Raw genomic sequence first — 22086 nt, forward strand, 5'->3', positions numbered from 1 at the left:
CTAAGTTTATGGCAGGTAGGAAACAAGCCAGCAATTCCTCCAGTCACACTCTACCCCTTCTTCCTGGCTCCTTTCTGCTTGCCAGGTACCAAGTCTGGGTTGCACCTCCATTTGCCTCTGCCTCTGCCTTACCTGGTGGTACAGTGGCCTCTTCACTGAATACCCCCCCATACCTACTTTTCCAGGTGCATCTCTTCTGGCTCCACCCACAGGTTAATAGTCTACTAGGCAGGCCCTGTCCAAGCTACTTTTCTCCCTCAGAGTCTTCAGTGCTTCTCTGTTGCCTGTGGACTCCCATCTCTAGCATTCGAGCCCCTCCAGGACCAAGAGAGAACCTCCCTTTCCTGACTTATCTGTGTGCCTACCAGCTTGCTTCAGACGATGTCTTAGCACTGTGCTTTTCCAAGGTGGGCAAGTTCCCTCATAAGTAGCATGTTTTAGGACAGTGAGGCTAAGTCCTCTCTAATAGTAATTTCCCAGTACCGAGGCAATGCATAGAGTAATGACGTTAACTTTTTTTGCCCTCTTCTGTTCCAGTGCAAAGTGTGTGTAGATCTTAGTCATGCTGGCATGGGTACCATCTCCATGCTCCAGATGTGTGTTCTTTGGGTTCTCCTGTGGGGCTGAGAGAGTAGGTAAAATAATTCTAATCCATTCTCACCTATGGAGTGACTAGATGCAGTGCATATTCAGAAATGTGCTGTGAGGACAGAGTTTTGGTAAGCCCCATCACATAGTACTGGCCTTATTGGACAGGAAATGAGTGATGAGAGGCTGGCAGCCCTGGCATTTAGGTGCAGCTTCAGTGTTGACTTGACTCATGTCAAACTACTGGGCTGTTTTTTAAAACTAACTCCCCACTTTTCCTTCACCAGTCCCTGGCAACCGCCATTCTCCTTTCTGTGTCTACAGATTCGACTCCTCTAGGGATCTTATGTAAATAAAATCATATAGTGTTTGTCCCGTTGTGACTGGCTTATATCACTGGGCATAATGCCAGGTTTCATCCATATTGTAGCATTTGTTAGAATTTCCTTTCTTTTATATATTTTTTATTTTTTAGGATTTCTTGCCTTTTAAAGATGGCATAAAATTCTAATTTATAGATAGATCACATTTCATTCATCCCTTCATCTGTCAGTGGACACTTAGGTTGCTTCCACCTTTTGCCATTGTGAATAACACTGCTGTGAACATGGGTGTGCAATATCTCTTCAAGTCCCTGCTTTGAGTTCTTTTGGTTATCTGCTCAGAAGTAGAATAATAGTTAGATCACATGGTAATTTTATGTTTTATTGTTTGAGAAAATGTACCAGACTGTTTATCAGAGTATGACCATTTAAGTTTTAAAATTTTCTCAAGGCCTGCTCACCCATTTTTCTACCCCTTCCCAACTTTTTGATACTTTGTTGCCATCTTTGGTATAGATACTTAAAAAAAATTCATAAATCACCTTATGTACTAGATTAGCAAAGAAACTTTGAATTGACAGCCTGCAATACCACATCCCATACTTAGAGAGCAGCAGTAGGCAACATGGTTTGGTGTTTTAACTTTTAATCATTTTAGATAGGTTCTTTGCCAAAGGATGGAGTTAACACTTGTTAGTATTTCTAGAAGGAAGGATATGTAGTACTGGCAAGTATGCTGGCCAGATAGTTCGGGTGGTTAGAGCGTTGTCCTAATATGCAGCAGTTACCAGTTTGATCCCTGGTCAGGGCACATATAGGAATAGATCGATGTTTCTGTCTCTCACTCTCTCTCTCCCTTCCCCTTTCTCTAAAATTAAAAATTAAAAAAAAAGAAAGCTATTTTCAGTATGTTTTCCCTTGATGACTTATGGGAAGGTTTATAGAACAATCAGAGGATGTGGAATTGTTTTTGGCTATGTTTTTTAAAAATTTTTCAATCATGTGGAAAATACTGAACATTTTTTACAGGAACATTTGGATCAGAATGACATTATACCACTTTGGTGGAATAATTGGGAACATTAAGAAAATCCCACTTTCATTAGCACTACATTATAACTTTGCTTTTCTTCTGATGGTTAATGGCATTTTTGTGGATGCTTTATCTGGTTGTGCCAAGTTCATCTTCTATGTGATGTTAGCAGTACCATTTGTTGACAAGGTATACAGAGATTTATGATGACTTGGTCATCCTAACTCAAAACCTTAGAATCACTCAGAAGTCCAAGTGATTAATGAGGGGCAGTGGTAGTTTCTATCAGGTTAGAGTATCTTTTGGACTCATACAGAAGTCGTAAACCAAGTCACCAGGCTTGTGCAGTCTGAGCAGAGAGAAAAGCCCATGGGATAGTCTCAATGCTTTGCAAAAGGCCTGGCTTTTGACTTAAGGCGCCATCAGCAACAAGAGCACAGATGGATGCATTTTCAGGTCTTGCCCTGTATATACCATTGGCCTGCAGCACTAACACATACTACAGTGCAGTTCAGAGGAGGACACCCTCTCATACCCCCAGCCCCATAGTCAAACCACTTGGTCAGAGAGGCAGAAAGAGGGAGGTCCTTGGCTGCTTCATGCGCTGGTAGCACATTAAAACTGAGAAAAGGAGCTGGCTGTTCAAAGCCACACAGAAAATAAAACGAAGAACCGATGTTACTATTTGGTAACAATTTTGCAGTGCATTATAGTATTTGTACAAGAGAAGGACAAAGTGTATTTATGGAGAGCTGAACAAAATAGTGACAGTGACTGGTGGTGTTTGGGAGGAGCCACTTGGCATCATAGAGCCAACAGGAAAGTGTGAAGATAGTTTAATATAGAGCAGAACTCTTCTCAGTGAGTGTGGGGTGTGGGGTAGACCAGTTGTTCGTGTTTTTCTAGGGATAAGCTACAAGGATTTTGATAAACTGTGGTCTATCAAATTGCTGGCAACTGATGTTACATGCCTACATTATTTTATCCCTTCCCCAGATTCTCAAACATATTTCATGATTTGTGTTTCCAAGTGCTCATAATTTATATAATCCTCTAGAATGTAGTTCATATTCTTTTTATTAAGAGGGTAAAACAGATGTATTTTGCCTAATAATGAGCAAGACCACGGTTTTAGGTCTTTAACTTCTTATCTCTTCATCAATAGAGGAGGTAGGGAAAAGTAGGCCCCCCCCCCACCCTGCACAGGCTTCATCAAAGGGGTTTGCAGAGTAGTAACCAGCTTGCCCCAGATACCTTCTCCAGCCTGTGTGAATCTTTTTTTCTTTTCTTATTAAGTGGGAGAGGGGGGAGGCAGACAGACTCCCCCAGTGCCCTGACCAGGATCCACCCAGCAAACCCTCTGTGGGGTGCTGCTCTCCCCATCTGGGGCTTGCTCTGTTGCTCAGCAACTGAGCTATTTTAGTGCCTGAGATGAGGCCATGGAGCGATCCTCAGTGCCCGGTGCCAACATGCTCAAACCATTCCAGCCATGGCTGCAGGAGGGGAAGAGAGAGAGACAGAGAGAGAAGGAGAAAAGGGGGAGGGTTGGAGAAGCTTATGCCTTGACCAGGAATGGAACCTGGGACTTCCCCACACTAGGCCGACATTCTACTGCTGAGCCAACCAGCCAGGGCCATGTCTGAATCTTGAATTCTACTTTGTGTACTGCCAAAATCCTAATAGTTGTAGAAGCATTTAGCTTATTATCATCCATTCAATTGAAAAGACCAGACCTCAGGCAGGTTCGGGCATGACTGAAAGTGATGTGATGAGGGATAGTGCTGTGTGGCTACTGGCCAGACAGCATTAATCCATGTTTCAGATGACTGCTGAGTCACCAACCTCACCAAGCCTCAGTTTCCCTCCATGTGATGTGGACATATGTAGTACTGGCCCTAAAGGACATTGTCAGGATTTTGTTATGAGGCCATCCTGTGAAGCCCCAGTTGAATGCCTGTACCTGGTATGAGCACAGTGAGTGAGAGTCCTGGAGGCTATTATTGTGAAGTCCTAGGGGCCTCTGTTCTCTTCAAATTCTTGCTGAGCACACACCTGTGCCAGGGCTGTGCTCACCACTATAAGGTGTTCTCATCCAGACTTTGATTCTGGCTTCCCCATCAAAAGCCCATGTTCCTTTGTACAAATAAGTCACTACTTTACCCCTGTTTTTTTCATCATTAAAATGGAGATGACAGTAGCACCTCTCTCATGGGCTGTTGGCAGGATGGAGTGCAGTGGTGCCCGGCAAGAGTGTGGCATGGTGCCCAGCATGCACAAAGGTTGGTATGAAGTCGGTGTTGTTATTAGCTCTTGGCCAACAGGCAGTTCTGTATTAGTGTGGATTAGTTCACTTATGATGCTTTCCTTTTGAAGCCTCTCTGAGACCTGCACAGAGGACGTGAGGTTTTGGTTGGGAAGCGCTGAGGGCAGGGGAGTGATTTTGAAAAGTAAGGCCATGATGAAGTGAGAGTAGGGATAGGAAGGAGGAAGTAGAAGGTGTATGTTGTCTGCCAGGCCAGTGGGGAAGACAGGGAGACGGGGAGGGTGTCAAAGATCCTCTTATCAGCTGTTGTTCTAAGGCAGCCCAATGCAAAAGGGCAGAGGGTGTCTACCTCCTCCTTCCAGTGTCTTGTCCAGGGCTTCAATCGCAGAATCTGTTTCTGTTTAATAGAATTAATAGCATGGTGAGCCAAATAAGGGGCTGAAGGGGCCTTTGTGGAACCCTGACACCAATGATGATCTCATTTTCATGGATGCATTGTTTTCAGACCACTGAATTGTATGATCAGCCTAGCAAGACAAGGCCAAGGCTTAAGAAAGCACTTACCTCCCTCCCTCTCTTTTCTTTTCTCCCTCCTATCATTTGGTCTATTTATATTGCTTTGTGATTTCTTAACTGTAACATCTAATAAATGTTTCGTTACAGAGTACGGTGTTTGTGAAAACTTGCGGAAGCTGGAGATCACTGGTGTGTCTTGTCGAGATGTCTATGCGAAGCGTAAGTTAATCTAATATCATCCATCATTAACTTTGTTCCAAGAGCAGACACTGTGAGCATCAACGATGGGTAATAAATTAATTTGACCCCAAACCCAGTTCCATTCTCAGACATCTTAATCTTAATGTCTTAATATAGATTTTAAAGATAGTACTGGTAGTAATGGCACCAGAACTGAGTAGGGGCTTGTCAGTACCCTTAGTGTCCAGCCCATCACAGGATATTAGGTGTCAAGGACCTTTAGATCTGAAAAGCATGTCTGCACTGGGTGCTGCCAGAGGGGTCCCTGTCTCTGGATTCTGATTGGATATGCAGATAGCGGATAGTAACTGGGAAATGAAGTCATCAGCCACCCGCTGACCTCGTCAGTTGACATGGCTGCCTTTGGGCCCGCTCCTCCCTCCAGCACTTTCGATAGCTGTTCCCTTGCATTTCCTGTAGAGGTGTTGACCACCTTCCCCCCAGCACCCAATTTCCATTCTCCTTTCCTTTACTTTTCAGGGTCATCAGCAACACTCCCTGAGTGCTCCAAGTTCCCCCAGCCCCAACTATTCCCAGCTGGACTTTGCTCAGTGCGCCTTTGCTGGAGGCTGTGAGGGCCCCTGTTACCCCCAGTGCTGCCCAGGTGGGCAGAGCCCCAGGGAGCATTCTGCTCATTCTTCACCGCATTGGGGTGTGGTGTGTTATTAGCACCCACAGCTGGGAGTTAAAGAACAGAGTGAGAAAGACAATGGTGACCCAGTTCTTTTTGGCCTAAAGTTGACTTGTTGACCTCTTAAGTATTCATCTTAATACCATCATAGAAAATTGTGGTTTTCACATTCTTTTGAACTTTCTACCCAGTTCTCCGTTGAAAGCAGATCGGGCGGTGTCTCCTCACCAAGTACCTTGCCCAGCAACGGAGGGCCGCGCTTCTCCATGGAAACACCTGTGGTTCAGGGCTGAGAAGGCGGGCAATGGGGCTGGCTGTGGGCCAGGCTGCTGACTGTGCGCTGAAGCGCTACAAGCTTTCACCAGGGTCGGGCATCAGTTGGAGTCACTTTCTGTGTTCCGTCTTTTCTGTGGACCTGTTCTCAGAGTCCCCATCTGAGACGCCCTCCTTCACGTGGCTGCGCATGGCGTTTCTGCAGAGCAGCTGACTCTGCGGGACACGGGTGGTGTTGGGTCCCCGTGTCTGGGCTGATGTCATCCTCTTGTTGCTTCCTCCTCCCGTTAGAGACTGCTGCACACTGTGGTCCATGGCCACGTGGGATTGCTGAATGGGTTAGTGTTTCTGCATTAGGACTTGCTCACACCTGGGGTGATTTCCTGTCTAAAGTCTTAAGTTCTTCATGGGCCTTGCTCTTCCACACACTTCTTGGTGGCTCGGCTGTGCCCTCCAAGCTCTTGTCCCTCCCACCCTGCCACATTTCAGCCCCTGTCCTGCCAGCTCTTAGTACCCCCTGCGCCCCCTCCTGTGGGGGCTCCACCCTTGCCCTCAGCCACCATTCTCACGCTGGCTGCTGCCTCCTGCACTGCTGTCCCGGCCCCGACCCCACTGCAAGGCTGCTCTGCTCCAGACCTCCCCACTCCTCCTTCCCCAGGCACATTCAGACCTTGGTTTCTTCTCTTGCCTCTGCTTCACATCCCACCACCCCAGGGAGACTGTGTCTCCAGAAGAAGTGAGTCTGGGAGGCCTGAGTGGTCAGGTGTCATGGAAGTGTAACATCTCCTGTCCTCTCATCTCATCAGGGAGAACAAGGCCTCTGACTCCTGCAAAGCCCAGAGTTCCAGAGGCAGGAAGCTGGCTGCTCCCGTCATACCCTTTATCCTGTGGGAGCCCACATGGTCCTGGCTTCACCCTCGGTTCCTTCATTATTTGCCCAAAGCTCAGTGTCCTAAATCTCACCAGAGCAGAGAGTTGGAAGAATTCACCCTTGCTGTTGGCATCAGTGTTAAAAATCAGAACCAAACCCCGTTACAACAATCTCTGTGTACATACACATAGAAAGGTTTCCTGGCTCTTGTGGAAGGCCAGAAGGCTTTTATGAATATCTAATATGTCATGTTTTTTCCCTTAGTAACTTTTTTGAGTTTTGTTAGGCTGTTTGATGATACTATCATAAAGTAGTGTGAAGACTGTTCTCTAAGCTTTCTGAGCACTCGAAATAGCATCGTGGAAGTGGGCAGGTGCTCACACCTGCCAGGTATTAGGGGCTATAACACTCACAGGACAACACACCTGGTAAATAAGGCTCCCAGGAAGCTAGTCTCAGCTGTGGGTGGTGGAGGTTGGCCGGGCCCTCTGGTGGCTGTCCTATAGAGGGGATATCTGGGCATAAGTGAGCAGGAAGGTGGTGTTTGTACACGCAGACCAGGGAAAAGGCCCGAGGTGGGAAAACTTGCCTCTGTAAGGGAGAGCAGGGAAAAGACTGAAGAAAGAGTCTGGCCAGTTCAGTCTGGTAATTATTAGGGGAAACTTACATACAAGGCATGTCTTGCAGTTGCAGGGGGAAATGGATCCCTGCACCACTTGGCTGGCACCAAAGAATTATATACTGTAGAGGGGTGATAGTATAGGTACTAATACGTTAATGTTACCAGGTACGGGAAATTACTTAAATGCTTGACCAGGTCAGAACAACTGTTCCAGAAACCAGCACATAACATGAGGCAAGGGAAGGTGCTGATTTATATCTGAATGAATCTCACTTATTTATATATTTTTATTGATTGATTTTAGAGAGATAGGAAGGGAGACAAAAACATAGATTTGTTGTTCCACTTATATATTCACTGGTGATTCTTACATGTGCCCTGACTGGGAATTGAACCACAACCTTGATGCTCTGATCAGCTGAGCTACTCAGCCAGGGCTGAATGAACATCATTTATTATCAGACAGTTTCTAAGCAGGGTTTGCAGAAAGCAACCTTTGTTCTGGCATAGGTCCAGCTTGCAGGACTGACAGTGGAACATCTTTTCTCCATAGGTGGGTAGTGACTGCCAGGGAGCAGGAAAAGATGTGGCCGGGGTAGGTAGTTCAGGAGGTGGACAGCAGAGCGGGGACAAGAGCCACGGTGAGGTGAACACACACACATGCACATAGGGACATGGGTGGACAAAGGAGGACATCTGGAGGTTTCTTTTGACTGCTGATTCTTTTTTTTTTTTTTTTTTTTTTTTTGTATTTTTCTGAAGCTGGAAACGGGGAGAGACAGTCAGACAGACTCCCACATGCGCCCAACCAGGATCCACCCGGCACGCCCACCAGGGGCGATGCTCTGCCCACCAGGGGGCGATGCTCTGCCCCTCCGGGGCGTCGCTCTGTTGCGACCAGAGCCACTCTAGCGCCTGGGGCAGAGGCCAAGGAGCCATCCCCAGCGCCCGGGCCATCTTTGCTCCAATGGAGCCTCGCTGCGGGAGGGGAAGAGAGAGACAGAGAGGAAGGAGAGGGGGAGGGGTGGAGAAGCAGATGGGCGCTTCTCCTGTGTGCCCTGGCCGGGAATCGAACCCGGGACTTCTGCACGCCAGGCCAATGCTCTACCACAGAGCCAACCGGCCAGGGCCTGACTGCTGATTCTTTACTCCTTGAAAATGGTTGGAAAACCCAGAGAGTAATTCATAATATCTTTATTTAGTATCCCTAAGTGTTTAATTTGCCACCAGCCAAAGCAGATTTTTAGGGTGCAAGAGCATGTGTTTGTTTCACTTTGAAGGCCTGTTCAGGAAGAAATTGCTTAGCTTCTAGAATAGGTGGTACAAGAAAGTCAACCTTCGCCCCTAGCGTAGGTGGGATAGTGTATCAGCCTTGAATCAGAAGTGAAATGTCTGAGTTAGGAACTGGTAGACATCGTCTATAGTCCAAAACAACACAAACACAAGCAAAGGAAGACACTAGGCATTCACTATACAAGCTGGATCTCTTAGTTTCCCTAAATCAGCGGTTCTCAATCTGTGGGTCGCGACCCCGGCGGGGGTCGAACGACCAAAACACAGGGGTCGCCTAAAGACATGGGAAAATACATACAATTTTAAATAAAATTGTAAAATTTTAAATAAAATTGCGACCCACAGGTTGAGAACCGCTGGCCTAAATAGTCACTACAAATATCCACTAGCTGTGCCCTCTGCTCTCCTACCTCAGTGAGCTCCTTTGATCTGTCTCAGTTGAGGGAGAAGAATGTCCCAAGCTTGCCCATCATCATGAGTTTCTGGCGTGAATCCACTGATTGAGAAGAAGATATATCACATTTTCTTTCCAGCCAGGCCTCTCATTTTTGGCAAGTGTTTGTCTCCCAAGGTGCCAGAATTGAGTATGATGGAGGTGAGGGGAAACATATCTAATCATATGAAAGCTGTTGATACCATCGTGGAAGTGGAACCATCCTTAGCCCTTTCCCTGCTGTGTCTGTTCAGGTATAAACCCTCGTGTGAAGTCGGGACGTTTCATGAAAATTCTTCCCGATTACGAGCACATGGAGTACAGAGATGTGTACACCTGCCGTACGTACCTCCTGCTGCTTTGGCTTTGGTGGGGAGCACGGCGAGAAGCTGCATGGAGAGGGACCTCTTAACTCACAGCACGCGGATGCTTTGGTCCTAAGAGCAAGCTGACCTTCTGGCTTTTGCTGTCTTTTTCACTTTTCCACAGTGTTCTCTGTGGCTCAGCCATGACCAGGATCACATCTGAGTGGTGGCCTGGGGCGGTTGTACATATGGGCCAGGTTTCCACAGCATCTTCTGTTTTTTTGGGTAGTACCAGCATGATCACTCTGTTGATGTACATTTTAACATTTATCATTTATCAAGGCCTAGAGGAGAGAACAGAGTAGAAGCCTTAAAACCATTCTATTTGGTACTGGCCAGGTAGCTCTATTGGTTAGAGTGTTGTCTCGATACATCAAGGTTGCAGGTCCAACCCCCTGTCCGGGCACATACAAGAATCAACCAATGAATGAAGAAATGGTTGTAACAGTAAATCAGTGTTTCTTTATCTTTTTCTCTCTCTAAAATCAGTAAATAAAATTGAATTTAAAAATGAAATATAAGTGGTTTACTTCTAGGCTTCATTAGTCACATTTTGACAGCATACATGAATTTGAAAAAAATTACATACACATGCACCTATATACATAGGAAACAAAAGTATGTAGAAATAGTTGATTCTTTAGAACCCAATTTCTCTTGATCAGCATTACTTGGGCTCTGGAAACTTTCCTAAGCCATATTTCATAATGATTAAGGCTATCTCTGCTTTTTATTAGGTTGAACTCAGATGGAGAGTATGAATTTTGGTTGTCAAGAAAGGTAACAGAAGTATGTTTGCACAGAAGGTACTTTTTACATTTGTACAGGGACACCCCTCCTGCTGGCTCCCTCAGCCCCACTGAGTGTGCTGTGTTAGTGCTGCCTGAATGGACAGACCCGCTTCTGAGTCTTATAAGTGCATAATTTCTAACAAACCTAGGAATAGAGTTTTTTTGTGTGAAATTTCTCCTAAAAAAGTAAAAGAAAATTTCTCCTAAGTCCTGCCAGGGTCTGGATATGTAACTAAAGTGTTCACTGATCCCATGTTACTTACTCCACAGGGCCACACTGCAGTCAGTTGGAGTTGCTAGGACTGGTCAGTGTGCTCTAGCACTGTGCGTGACTGTGAAGGGGGTGTCTGAGCACTGTGCGTGACTGTGAAGGGGGTGTCTGAGCACTGTGCGTGACTGTGAAGGGGGTGTCTGAGCACTGTGCGTGACTGTGAAGGGGGTGTCTGAGCACTGTGCGTGACTGTGAAGGGGGTGTCTGAGCACTGTGCGTGACTGTGAAGGGGGTGTCTGAGCACTGTGCGTGACTGTGAAGGGGGTGTCTGAGCACTGTGCGTGACTGTGAAGGGGGTGTGACTGTGAAGAGGGGGTGTCTGAGCACTGTGCGTGACTGTGAAGGGGGTGTCTGAGCACTGTGCGTGACTGTGAGGGGGTGTCTGAGCACTGTGCGTGACTGTGAAGGGGGTGTCTGAGCACTGTGCGTGACTGTGAAGGGGGTGTCTGAGCACTGTGCGTGACTGTGAGGGGGTGTCTGAGCACTGTGCGTGACTGTGAAGGGGGTGTCTGAGCACTGTGCGTGACTGTGAAGGGGGTGTCTGAGCACTGTGCGTGACTGTGAGGGGGTGTCTGAGCACTGTGTGTGACTGTGAAGGGGGTGTCCGAGCACTGTGCGTGACTGTGAAGGGGGTGTCCGAGCACTGTGCGTGACTGTGAGGGGGTGTCTGAGCACTGTGCGTGACTGTGAAGGGGGGTGTCTGAGCACTGTGCGTGACTGTGAAGGGGGTGTCCGAGCACTGTGCGTGACTGTGAAGGGGGTGTCCGAGCACTGTGCGTGACTGTGAAGGGGTGTCTGAGCACTGTGCGTGACTGTGAAGGGGGGTGTCTGAGCACTGTGCGTGACTGAAGGGGGTGTCTGAGCACTGTGCGTGACTGTGAAGGGGGTGTCTGAGCACTGTGCGTGACTGTGAAGGGGGTGTCTGAGCACTGTGCGTGACTGTGAAGGGGGTGTCTGAGCACTGTGCGTGACTGTGAAGGGGGTGTCTGAGCACTGTGCGTGACTGTGAAGGGGGTGTCTGAGCACTGTGCGTGACTGTGAAGGGGGTGTCTGAGCACTGTGTGTGACTGTGAAGGGGGTGTCTGAGCACTGTGCGTGACTGTGAAGGGGGTGTCTGAGCACTGTGCGTGACTGTGAAGAGGGGGTGTCTGAGCACTGTGCGTGACTGTGAAGGAGGTGTCTGAGCACTGTGCGTGACTGTGAGGGGGTGTCTGAGCACTGTGCGTGACTGTGAGGGGGTGTCTGAGCACTGTGCGTGACTGTGAAGGGGGTGTCTGAGCACTGTGCGTGACTGTGAAGGGGGTGTCTGACCACTGTGCGTGACTGTGAGGGGTGGTGTCTGAGCACTGTGTGTGACTGTGAGGGGTGGTGTCTGAGCACTGTGCGTGACTGTGTAGGGGGTGTCTGAGCACTGTGCGTGACTGTGAAGGGGGTGTCTGAGCACTGTGCGTGACTGTGAAGGGGGTGTCTGAGCACTGTGCGTGACTGAAGGGGGTGTCTGAGCACTGTGCGTGACTGAAGAGGTGGTGTCTGAGCACTGTGCGTGACTGTGAAGGGGGTGTCTGAGCACTGTGCGTGACTGAAGAGGTGGTGTCTGAGCACTGTGCGTGACTGTGAAGGGGGTGTCTGAGCACTGTGCGTGACTGTGAAGGGGGTGTCTGAGCACTGTGTGTGACTGTGAAGAAGTGGTGTCTGAGCACTGTGCGTGACTGAAGAGGTGGTGTCTGCGCACTGTGCGTGACTGTGAAGGGGGTGTCTGAGCACTGTGTGTGACTGTGAAAGGGGTGTCTGAGCACTGTGTGTGACTGTGAAGGGGGTGTCTGAGCACTGTGCGTGACTGAAGAGGTGGTGTCTGCGCACTGTGCGTGACTGTGAAGGGGGTGTCTGAGCACTGTGCGTGACTGTGAAGGGGGTGTCTGAGCACTGTGCGTGACTGTGAAGGGGGTGTCTGAGCACTGTGCGTGACTGTGAAGAGGTGGTGTCTGAGCACTGTGCGTGACTGTGAAGGGGGTGTCTGAGCACTGTGCGTGACTGTGAAGGGGGTGTCTGAGCACTGTGCGTGACTGTGAAGGGGGGTGTCTGAGCACTGTGCGTGACTGTGAAGGGGGTGTCTGAGCACTGTGCGTGACTGTGAAGGGGGTGTCTGAGCACTGTGCGTGACTGTGAAGAGGTGGTGTCTGAGCACTGTGCGTGACTGTGAAGGGGGGTGTCTGAGCACTGTGCGTGACTGTGAAGGGGGTGTCTGAGCACTGTGCGTGACTGTGAAGGGGGTGTCTGAGCACTGTGCGTGACTGTGAAGGGGGTGTCTGAGCACTGTGCGTGACTGTGAAGGGGGTGTCTGAGCACTGTGCGTGACTGTGAAGGGGGGTGTCTGAGCACTGTGCGTGACTGTGAAGGGGGTGTCTGAGCACTGTGCGTGACTGTGAAGGGGGTGTCTGAGCACTGTGCGTGACTGTGAAGGGGGTGTCTGAGCACTGTGCGTGACTGTGAAGGGGGTGTCTGAGCACTGTGCGTGACTGTGAAGGGGGTGTCTGAGCACTGTGCGTGACTGTGAAGGGGGTGTCTGAGCACTGTGCGTGACTGTGAAGAGGTGGTGTCTGAGCACTGTGCGTGACTGTGAAGGGGGTGTCTGAGCACTGTGCGTGACTGTGAAGGGGGTGTCTGAGCACTGTGCGTGACTGTGAAGGGGGTGTCTGAGCACTGTGCGTGACTGTGAAGGGGGTGTCTGAGCACTGTGCGTGACTGTGAAGGGGGTGTCTGAGCACTGTGCGTGACTGTGAAGGGGGTGTCTGAGCACTGTGTGTGACTGTGAAGGGGGTGTCTGAGCACTGTGCGTGACTGTGAAGAGGTGGTGTCTGAGCACTGTGTGTGACTGTGAAGGGGGTGTCTGAGCACTGTGCGTGACTGTGAAGGGGGTGTCTGAGCACTGTGCGTGACTGTGAAGGGGGTGTCTGAGCACTGTGCGTGACTGTGAAGGGGGTGTCTGAGCACTGTGTGTGACTGTGAAGGGGGTGTCTGAGCACTGTGCGTGACTGTGAAGGGGGTGTCTGAGCACTGTGTGTGACTGTGAAGAGGTGGTGTCTGAGCACTGTGCGTGACTGTGAAGGGGGTGTCCGAGCACTGTGCGTGACTGTGAAGGGGGTGTCTGAGCACTGTGCGTGAGTGTGAAGAGGTGGTGTCTGAGCACTGTGCGTGACTGTGAAGGGGGTGTCTGAGCACTGTGTGTGACTGTGAAGGGGGTGTCTGAGCACTGTGTGTGACTGTGAGGGGGTGTCTGAGCACTGTGTGTGACTGTGAAGGGGGTGTCCGAGCACTGTGCGTGACTGTGAAGGGGGTGTCTGAGCACTGTGCGTGACTGTGAAGGGGGTGTCTGAGCACTGTGCGTGACTGTGAAGGGGGTGTCTGAGCACTGTGCGTGACTGTGAAGGGGGTGTCTGAGCACTGTTTATGACTGTGAAAAACACCTACACTGTGTATTCAGACTTCAAGCTGAACTGCTTATGTGAAGACCAGTGACAAGGGGGTCTTTCAGGAGTGTATATGAGCAGTCAGGAGGTGCTGGGGTGCTGTGGGTGGAGAACTAGGGGGTGGGATCAGCCCAGTCTGAAGGTTTGAATTGTTTTTCTCCAGACCCTCTTGGAAAGTAGCCAAGATCCCTTCTCCAGAACTGTGGTAGAGAATGGGACATAGCACTTGCTGGTGAGAACAGTCGATCAATCTCCATGGCTATGCTAACAGGAATAGCCATGTGTTAGCTTTTATATACAAATGGACAAGCACTTAGAGCAGTGGTTCTCAAACTTTTTGAAGTCAGGGTGCATTTAAAATCCTACAAATAATTGTAGGTGCACTATATACAAATTTCTGAGAAATATGTTATAATAAGTCAAATATTAAAGAAAAAAAATACAAACGTGTTTTTATGTAATTAAATGAAATAAATGACAATTAAATTTATTCTGACATTAAAAACATTTTTATGTTACATTTTTTGAGTTATGCTTTTTAGAATTTGTAAAAAGGGGGATAAAAAATAAAAAAAAACAAAAAAGTTATCTATACATTCTTAGTAAGATTTAATAAATTTGGCAGGTCTCGGCACAGATGTGTTAAGTTTTTTCATTCTTGTGTTTATGAGACACATGAGCCTGATGTGTCCTAGCGATTTCTTCAATGTTTGGCATATGTTTGAAAGGCAAACTCTCATTTCCTCATCAATACATTGAAGAACTTCTATTTTTACTCTTGTGTTGAGTGCAGAAAACCCCCACCATACATATTATCTTAACTTTACACCAAATAAAGGATAGAAGAAACTTGCCTTCAGTCTTTCTGGGGAACATGGGAGGTAGTGTGAACAATCCAGCATCACAGCTTAAGAGCCTTTTGCAACCTAATCAGACAAGTGAGGTGGGAGTTAAGCAGAATGTCAGTTTATAGCCAATTCCCCACACTTCTGACCCCCCCCAAATCTAAACTCCAAAAACCCTGTTGGTTTTTTGGTCCCCAACAGGCACATATTTCTCTGGAATACCCTAGGGCACACCTGGAAATCTTCTAGGGTGCACCAGTGCGCCCTAGTGTACACTTTGATAACCACTGACTAGAGGCTTATTACATCATACATCTCCCACAAGATTCTTCTAGAACAGCGGTTCTCAACCTGTGGGTCGTGACCCCGGTGGAGGCCGAATGACCAAAACAGAGGGGTCGCCTAAAGCCATCGGAAATCCAATGGCTTTAGGCGCGATGGCTTTAGGCAACCCCTGTGTTTTGGTCGTTCGGCCCCTGCCGGGGTCGTGACCCACAGGTTGAGAACCGCTGTTCTAGAACAATTTATCTGGAACTTATATGTGGGGCAAGAATGGAATTGTGATCCATGTCTGGGGAAAGCTCACTGGCCAGGATCTGAGAAGTACCTAGAGTTGTATTGGAGGTGTTTTCTTTTTGTTCCCAGGGGGCTATCAGAAGCTTTTTCTTTTCATATCTTTTATTGTATTTTATTTTCATTTCTTTTATTTTCTCTTTTCATTTCTTTTTTCGTTTCCTTCCATTTTTTTCATTAATTTTATTTTTATTTTCTTTTTCTTTATTTTCCTTTTTTTATCATTTTTTTTCTTTTCACTTTTATTTCCTTTTCTATCATTTATTTTCTTTTTATTTCTTTTCTTTTTTTTTTGTATTTTTATGAAGTTAGAAGCAGGGAGTCAGACAGACTCCCTCATGTGCTCGACCGGAACCCACCAGGCATGCCCACCAGGGGGTGATGAACTATCTTGGGTGCCGACACACTGCAACTGGAGCCATTCTAGTGCCTGAGACAGAGGCCATGCAGCTGTCTTCAGCACCAGGGCCAACTTTGCTCCAATAGAGCCTTGGCTGTAGGAGGGGAAGAGAGAGAGGTGAAGAAGAGGGCGAATGGTGAAGCAGATGGGTGCTTCTATGTGCCCTGGCTGGGAATCGAACCTGGGACTTCCACATGATGGGCCAATGCTCTACTGCGAAGCCAACCTGCCAGGATCTTTTTTCATTTTTTCTTTTCTTTTTTCTTATTTATTTTTATTTTCCTTTTTCCTTCTCTTCTCATTTCTTTTATTTCCATTTTCTTTTAATTTGTTTTATTTTTTCCTTTACTTTTTTCTTTTTTTTTTGTATTTTTTCTGAAGCTGGAAACGGGGACAGTCAGACAGACTCCCGCATGCGCCCGACCGGGATCCACCTGGCACACCCCCCAGGGGGCGATGCTCTGCCCCTCCGGGGCATCACTCCATTGCGACCAGAGCCACTCTAGTGCCTGGGGCAGAGGCCAAGGAGCCATCCCCAGCGCCCAGGCCATCCTTGCTCCAATGGAGCCTCGCTGCGGGAGGGGAAGAGAGAGACAGAGAGGAAGGAGAGGGCGAGGGGTGGAGAAGCAGATGGGCGCTTCTCCTGTGTGCCCTGGCCAGGAATCGAACCCGGGACTTCTGCACGCCAGGCCGACGCTCTACCACTGAGCCAACCGACCAGGGCCTTCCTTTACTTTTTTTTTATATTTTTTATTTTATTTTTTATTTTTTTACAGAGACAGAGAGAGAGTCAGAGTGGGGTATAGACGGGGACAGACAGATAGGAATGGAGAGATGAGAAGCATCAATTATTAGTTTTCGTTGCACATTGTGACACCTTAGTTGTTCATTGCTTGCTTTCTCATATGTGCCTTGACCGTGGGCCTTCAGCAGACCGAATAACCCCTTGCTTGAGCCAGTGACCTTGGGCTCAAGCTGGCGAGCTTTTTTTTTTTTTTTGCTCAAGCCAAATGAGCCCACTCTCAAACTAGTGACCTCGGGGTCTCGAACCTGGGTCTTCTGCATCCCAGTCCAACGCTCTATCCACTGCGCCGCCTAGTCAGGCTCCTTTACTTTTTATTTTTTCTTTCCTTTCTCATTTTTTCTTTTCATTGTTTTCATTTTTTATTTTTATTTTTTTCTCTTTTTCCTTTTTCCTTTTATCTTTCTCCTTTTTTTAAATTTTTTTTTTTTTACAGAGACAGAGAGTGAGTCAGAGAGGGATAGACAGGGACAGACAAATAGGAATGGAGAAAGATGAGAAGCATCAATCATTAGTTTTTCATTGTGCGTTGCAACACCTTAGTTCATTGATTGCTTTCTCATATGTGCCTTGACCATGGGCAGGCCTTCAGCAGACTGAGTAGCCCCTTGCTGGAGCCAGCGACCTTGGGTCCAAGCTGGTGGGCTTTTTGCTCAAACCAGATGAGCCTGCGCTCAAGCTGGTGACCTTGGAGTGTTGAACCTGGGTCCTCTGCACCCCAGTTTGACGCTCTATCCACTGCACCATCGCCTGGTCAGGCATCTTTTTCCTTTTCTTTATTTAATTTTATTTTTTTTCTTTTTGTTTTCATTTTTCTATTTTCTCTTCATTTTCCTTTTATCATTTTCTTTTATTTTTTATTTTTCTATTTTTTATATTCATTTTTATTTTTTCTGTTAAAATTTTTTTTCTTTCCTTTGTTTTCATTTCTTTCTGTTTATTTCATTATTTTCTTTTTATCTTTTTCCTTTTCTTTTATTTTTGTTTTTCTTTTTTACTTTATTTTCTTTGCATTTTTTCCTCATTTTCATTTATTTCATTTTCATTTTTTGCTATTTATATTTTCTTTTCTGTTTCTTTTTTCCATTTTTATTTTATTTAATTTTTTATTTTCCACTTTAGTCTTTTTCCCTTTATTTCTTTTACTTTTGCCTTTTCAGTTTTTTCTTTTTTATCTCTTTTCCTTTTCACATTATTTTTATATTCTCATTTTATTTTTTTTACTTTTAATTTTTTCATTTATTTTTTCCTGTTTTTACTTATTTTTTTTTATTTTTTCTTTTTTATTTTCTTTTTCTTCTCAGTTCTTTTCATTTTTTCTTGTTTCTTTTTTCTTCTTTATTTTCTTTTCATTTTATTTGTTTTGCTTTTTATTTTCTTTGCATTTTTTCTTTTCATTTATTTTTTCCTTTTTCTCTTATATTTTTTCCTTTTTAAAATTTTTTTTCTGATTTTTCTTTAACATTTTTTACATTTTTGTTTTTTTTATTTTTCTCAGTCTTTTATCATTTCTTTTGCGTTCTTTTTCTTTATTATTTATTTTTAGAGTGGGAAGAGGGAGAGAGAGAGAGAGAGAAGACAGGAAGCATCAACTTATAGTAGTTGCTTCCTGTATGTGCCTTGACCTGGCAAGCCCAGGGATTTGAACCAGCAACCTCAGTGTTCTAGGTCAATGTTTTATCCACTGAGCCACCAGAGGTCAGTTCTTTTACTTTTTTGTTTTTCTTGTTTTTTCATTTTTTTTTTTTTTTTGCATTTTTCTGAAGCTGGAAACAGGGAGAGACAGACAGACTCCCGCATGTGCCCGACCGGGATCCATCCGGCACGCCCACCATGAGGCGACGCTCTGCCCACCAGGGGGCAATGCTTTGCCCATCCTGGGCGTTGCCATGTTGCAATCAGAGCCATTCTAGCACCTGAGGCAGAGGCCACAGAGCCATCCCCAGCGCCTGGGCCATCTTTGCTCCAATGGAGCCTTGGCCGCGGGAGGGGAAGAGAGAGAGAAACCGAGAGGAAGGCGCGGCGGAGGGGTGGAGAAGCAAATGGGCGCTTCTCCTATGTGCCCTCGCCGGGAATTGAACCCGGGTCCTCCGCACGCTAGGCCGACGCTCTACCGCTGAGCCAACTGGCCAGGGCCTTGTTTTTTTTAATTTTGTTTCTTTTCTTTTTTTCTTTTTATTGTCTTTTATTCTTTTCTCTTTTTTTATTTTTCAATTTTTTTTACTTTTCTTTTATTTTTTTTAATTTTTCTTTTATTTTCTCACTTATTTTCTTTTATCTTTTTAATTTTTTGTTTTTCTTTAACTTTTTTTATTTTGTTTTTTTTTCTCAGTTCTTTATATATATATATATATATATATTTTTTTTTTTTTAAAAAGTTTTTTTTTACTCTATTTTAATTTTGTTATTTTTTTATTAAGTGAGAGGCAAGTAGGCTGAGACGGACTGTTGAATGTGCCCTGACTGGGATCCACCTGAAAAATCCCTAATAGCTGATGCTCTGCCCACCTAGGCTGCTGCTCTGTTGCTGAGCACATGAGCTATTTTAGTGGCTCAGGTCAAGGCCATGTAGCTGTCCTCAGCTTCTGGGGCCAACTTTGTTCAAAACATTTGAGCCATTATTGTGGGAGGGGAAGAGTGAATTTCCCTTTTTCAAGTGAGTAGAGGTGAGAGAGAGACAAACTCTTGCATGCACCTCAACTGGTATCCACCAATCACCCCCGTCTGAAGACGGTGCTCTTCCCATCTGAGACCAAGCTATTTTTGGCGCCTGAGGAGGAGGCTCCACAGAGCTATTTTCAGTGCCTGGGGCTGATGCACTTGAGCCAATTGAGCCATGGCTACAGGAAGGGAGAGAGAGAGAAGGGGAGGGGCAGGGGTAGAGAAGCAGATAGTCGCTTCTCCTGTGTGCCCTGACCAGGATTTGAACCTGGGACATCTACACACTGGGTCAATGCTGTACCACTGAGCCAACTGGTGAAAAGTTGTTTCAATATCAATTTCAAACTTGTCTGTGCCCAGGTATTTGGTATTCAAGTGCTCCTGGTGTGTTCTAACGGAGTGCAACTCAGAATATTTTCTCTTCCATTACCCATATTTTCCAGAAAGTCTGCTGTAATGATGTGCTTGTGACCAATTACTTGAGACCCTGCAGTGTTTCTCCCTCATCCATTCATGCTTTTCCTGGAGCTATTGAGAAGTTGGATTCTTCTGGTCTCTAAAAACCCCCTGGGCCATGTTCTGTTGGCCCAGAGAGTATGAATAGTGAAGTGCAAGACGCAGTCCTGGAGAGAAGCAAGTCAGTGTCACCTGAGGCTGCAGATTCTTTTAGGAGCTTTGTGGCATCAGAATAGCTGTTTTTGCTGCATCGCTTTTGTTTTTTTTTTCTCAGTATCAGAACATATGCTGTTGCCTAATATTCTTGATAATTCGTGTCTGTAAGACATTGGAAGCATCATGGGGGATATATTATCCTCACCACATATCTGACACATGCTCCTTTGTGCAAATTGATGGTGACTGTTGAGGCGCATTTTGAACTTAAGAACAACTTGAACCACAGGGCTCTGGGTCTTAAGGTTCTGACCTAGGATACTGGCAGTGCTTCAGATTGCTCTGGGAGATACAAGAAGTCTGGTGGAGTGTTGCTCACCTCATGGTGAGGAGATGGACAGGCCACTTTTAACAGATATCCAGCTCATAGCAGTTAGGAGAAAATTCCCTCGTGTTTACAAGAGGGTTAGCCTCTGTTCTCAGGAAGAGCCCACATTTAGAGTTCGAAGTTAGGAAAACATGTCTCAGCTCTTGCAGGCAGGCAGGAGGAGTCCCCCCCCCCCTACTGGTAGGAGAGTCAGCCTTCCTCTAGTCAGGCCTTCACTTGAGTGGATGAGGCCCACCACATTGGGGAGAGCAGTCAGCTTTATTCAGTCACTGATGTAATTGTTAATTTTATCCAGAAACACCGTCACAGACACATCCGGAATAATGTTTGACCAAATATCTGGGCAAGCAATGGCCCAGTCCAGTTAGCACATGAAATTAACCAGCATGCACTGCCTGCACAAACCCTATACCTGACAGTCAGAGCCTTGCATAAGTTGGTTGCCCATTCGTTCATTTAGTTATTTATTCACTCAACAAGTACATGTTCAAAGGAAATTGAAGTGAAGGACATTTTCCAAAGTGTTGACTGCAGCTGGTCATCTCTGTGTCATGGGATTTCAGGTGGGCACTGGGTTTCCTTCTGTCCAGTTGTCAATGAATATGTATGCATTGCTTTTGAAATAAGGTGGGGAAGTGTTGTTTCTTAAAAAAGAGAGATGACCCAACTTAATTTTTAATATACAGTCCTATGACATTTTGAACTCTGCCCCCACCTTTTAAACAATCTGGTGCATCCTCAGTTGTGTAAACTGATGGGAGGCTTGTCACTTCAAAGGGTGCTCAGTCCGTGTCTTGCAAACAGCAGTTCCCTGTCCAATTGGCTGCTCACATAAAGTCAGTCTGGTTTTCAAAATGACCCAGTTGTCTGTTTCATTTTGCTTTTTAAGGACATTTTTCTTCTTAGAATTCTTTAGAAACTTTTATAGAAAGGATTTGCTTAAATTCATATTAGTTTATAAGGCTCTGTTATAAGCCCTTATAATTTCTTCATAATTCTTTCTTGTTCCTCCGGCCCCTTCCTCTGATTGACTATAAAATGAAGACTGGCTGCTCTAAAATGAAGACCTGCTCTTTCTCTCTTCTGTAGTGCTCCACCGATACAGACACATCTTGGGATTGTGGCAGCCAGATATCGGGCCCTATGGAGGACTGCTGAATGTGGTGGTGAGTCCAAGAGCCTCGTGTGTGGATTCTTAGGAAATCAGGACTGCTGACCCACGTGGATGAAACTTAGTGCCTTTTCTACCATAGGGCAAGCCAGCCGCTTTCTATATGACAGAGTAATTCCAATCAGATTGCTTTTTGCGTCCCTAGCTGGTTCTCTGCAGAGCAGCGGTCTCCCCCTACAGTGAGGGCTACATGTGCCCTGAACGGTGACTCTGGAACAGAAGCTCTATGGCCGGGGGTGTGCAGTTATACCTTATTAGATCTGGGCAGGGGCCTGGGCCCAGGTGTTGCTGAAGCTGATGTTGCTAGTAAAACAGAGTCAGTGCCCCGGGGCACTGGTGTTCTCACCCTGCTTTCTCTCCGCTGGCATGTGCCAGAGTCCAGTCCAGAAGACCGGCTGCATGTGGAATGGCACTGGGTCTGCCTCACAGTGGCCACTGGGGCCTTGGACAGCCTTGGTGTGGCTCTTCTGAGCCTGGTCCAGATGGGTCACCTGGTGTCTCTGGTTACTCTGTCACTCTGTGTGTTTTACTCACCAGGAGGGGTTTTATACAAGGATAAATGCTGCTTCATAGCTTTATATTTGGTGGAACCATTCATTAAGAAACACGTTATCTATGTTTACCGTCAATGGGGAAAAGCCTTGCTTTTAAAAC

General features: G+C 46.4%; 1 protein-coding gene across 4 annotated transcripts in view; it reads left to right on the top strand.

Moving 5' to 3' along the window:
- FBXO31 (F-box protein 31) overlaps positions 1 to 22086 on the top strand; it is a 47515-nt gene that overhangs the window by 9969 nt on the left and 15460 nt on the right. The window contains exons 1-4 of one of the 4 annotated variants that reach the window (XM_066349150.1): positions 4373 to 4391; positions 4871 to 4942; positions 9341 to 9427; positions 21351 to 21427. In XM_066349150.1, coding sequence (XP_066205247.1) covers positions 9373 to 9427; positions 21351 to 21427 — 132 coding nt within the window. In that variant the 5' untranslated portion in view covers positions 4373 to 4391; positions 4871 to 4942; positions 9341 to 9372. Of the gene's footprint in view, positions 1 to 4371; positions 4392 to 4870; positions 4943 to 9340; positions 9428 to 21350; positions 21428 to 22086 lie in introns of those variants that run through there. The other 3 variants (XM_066349148.1, XM_066349151.1, XM_066349149.1) reach the window with 3 other exon arrangements.

Source organism: Saccopteryx leptura, chromosome 9 (genome assembly GCF_036850995.1).
Source record: "Saccopteryx leptura isolate mSacLep1 chromosome 9, mSacLep1_pri_phased_curated, whole genome shotgun sequence".
Taxonomy (NCBI): domain Eukaryota; kingdom Metazoa; phylum Chordata; class Mammalia; order Chiroptera; family Emballonuridae; genus Saccopteryx; species Saccopteryx leptura.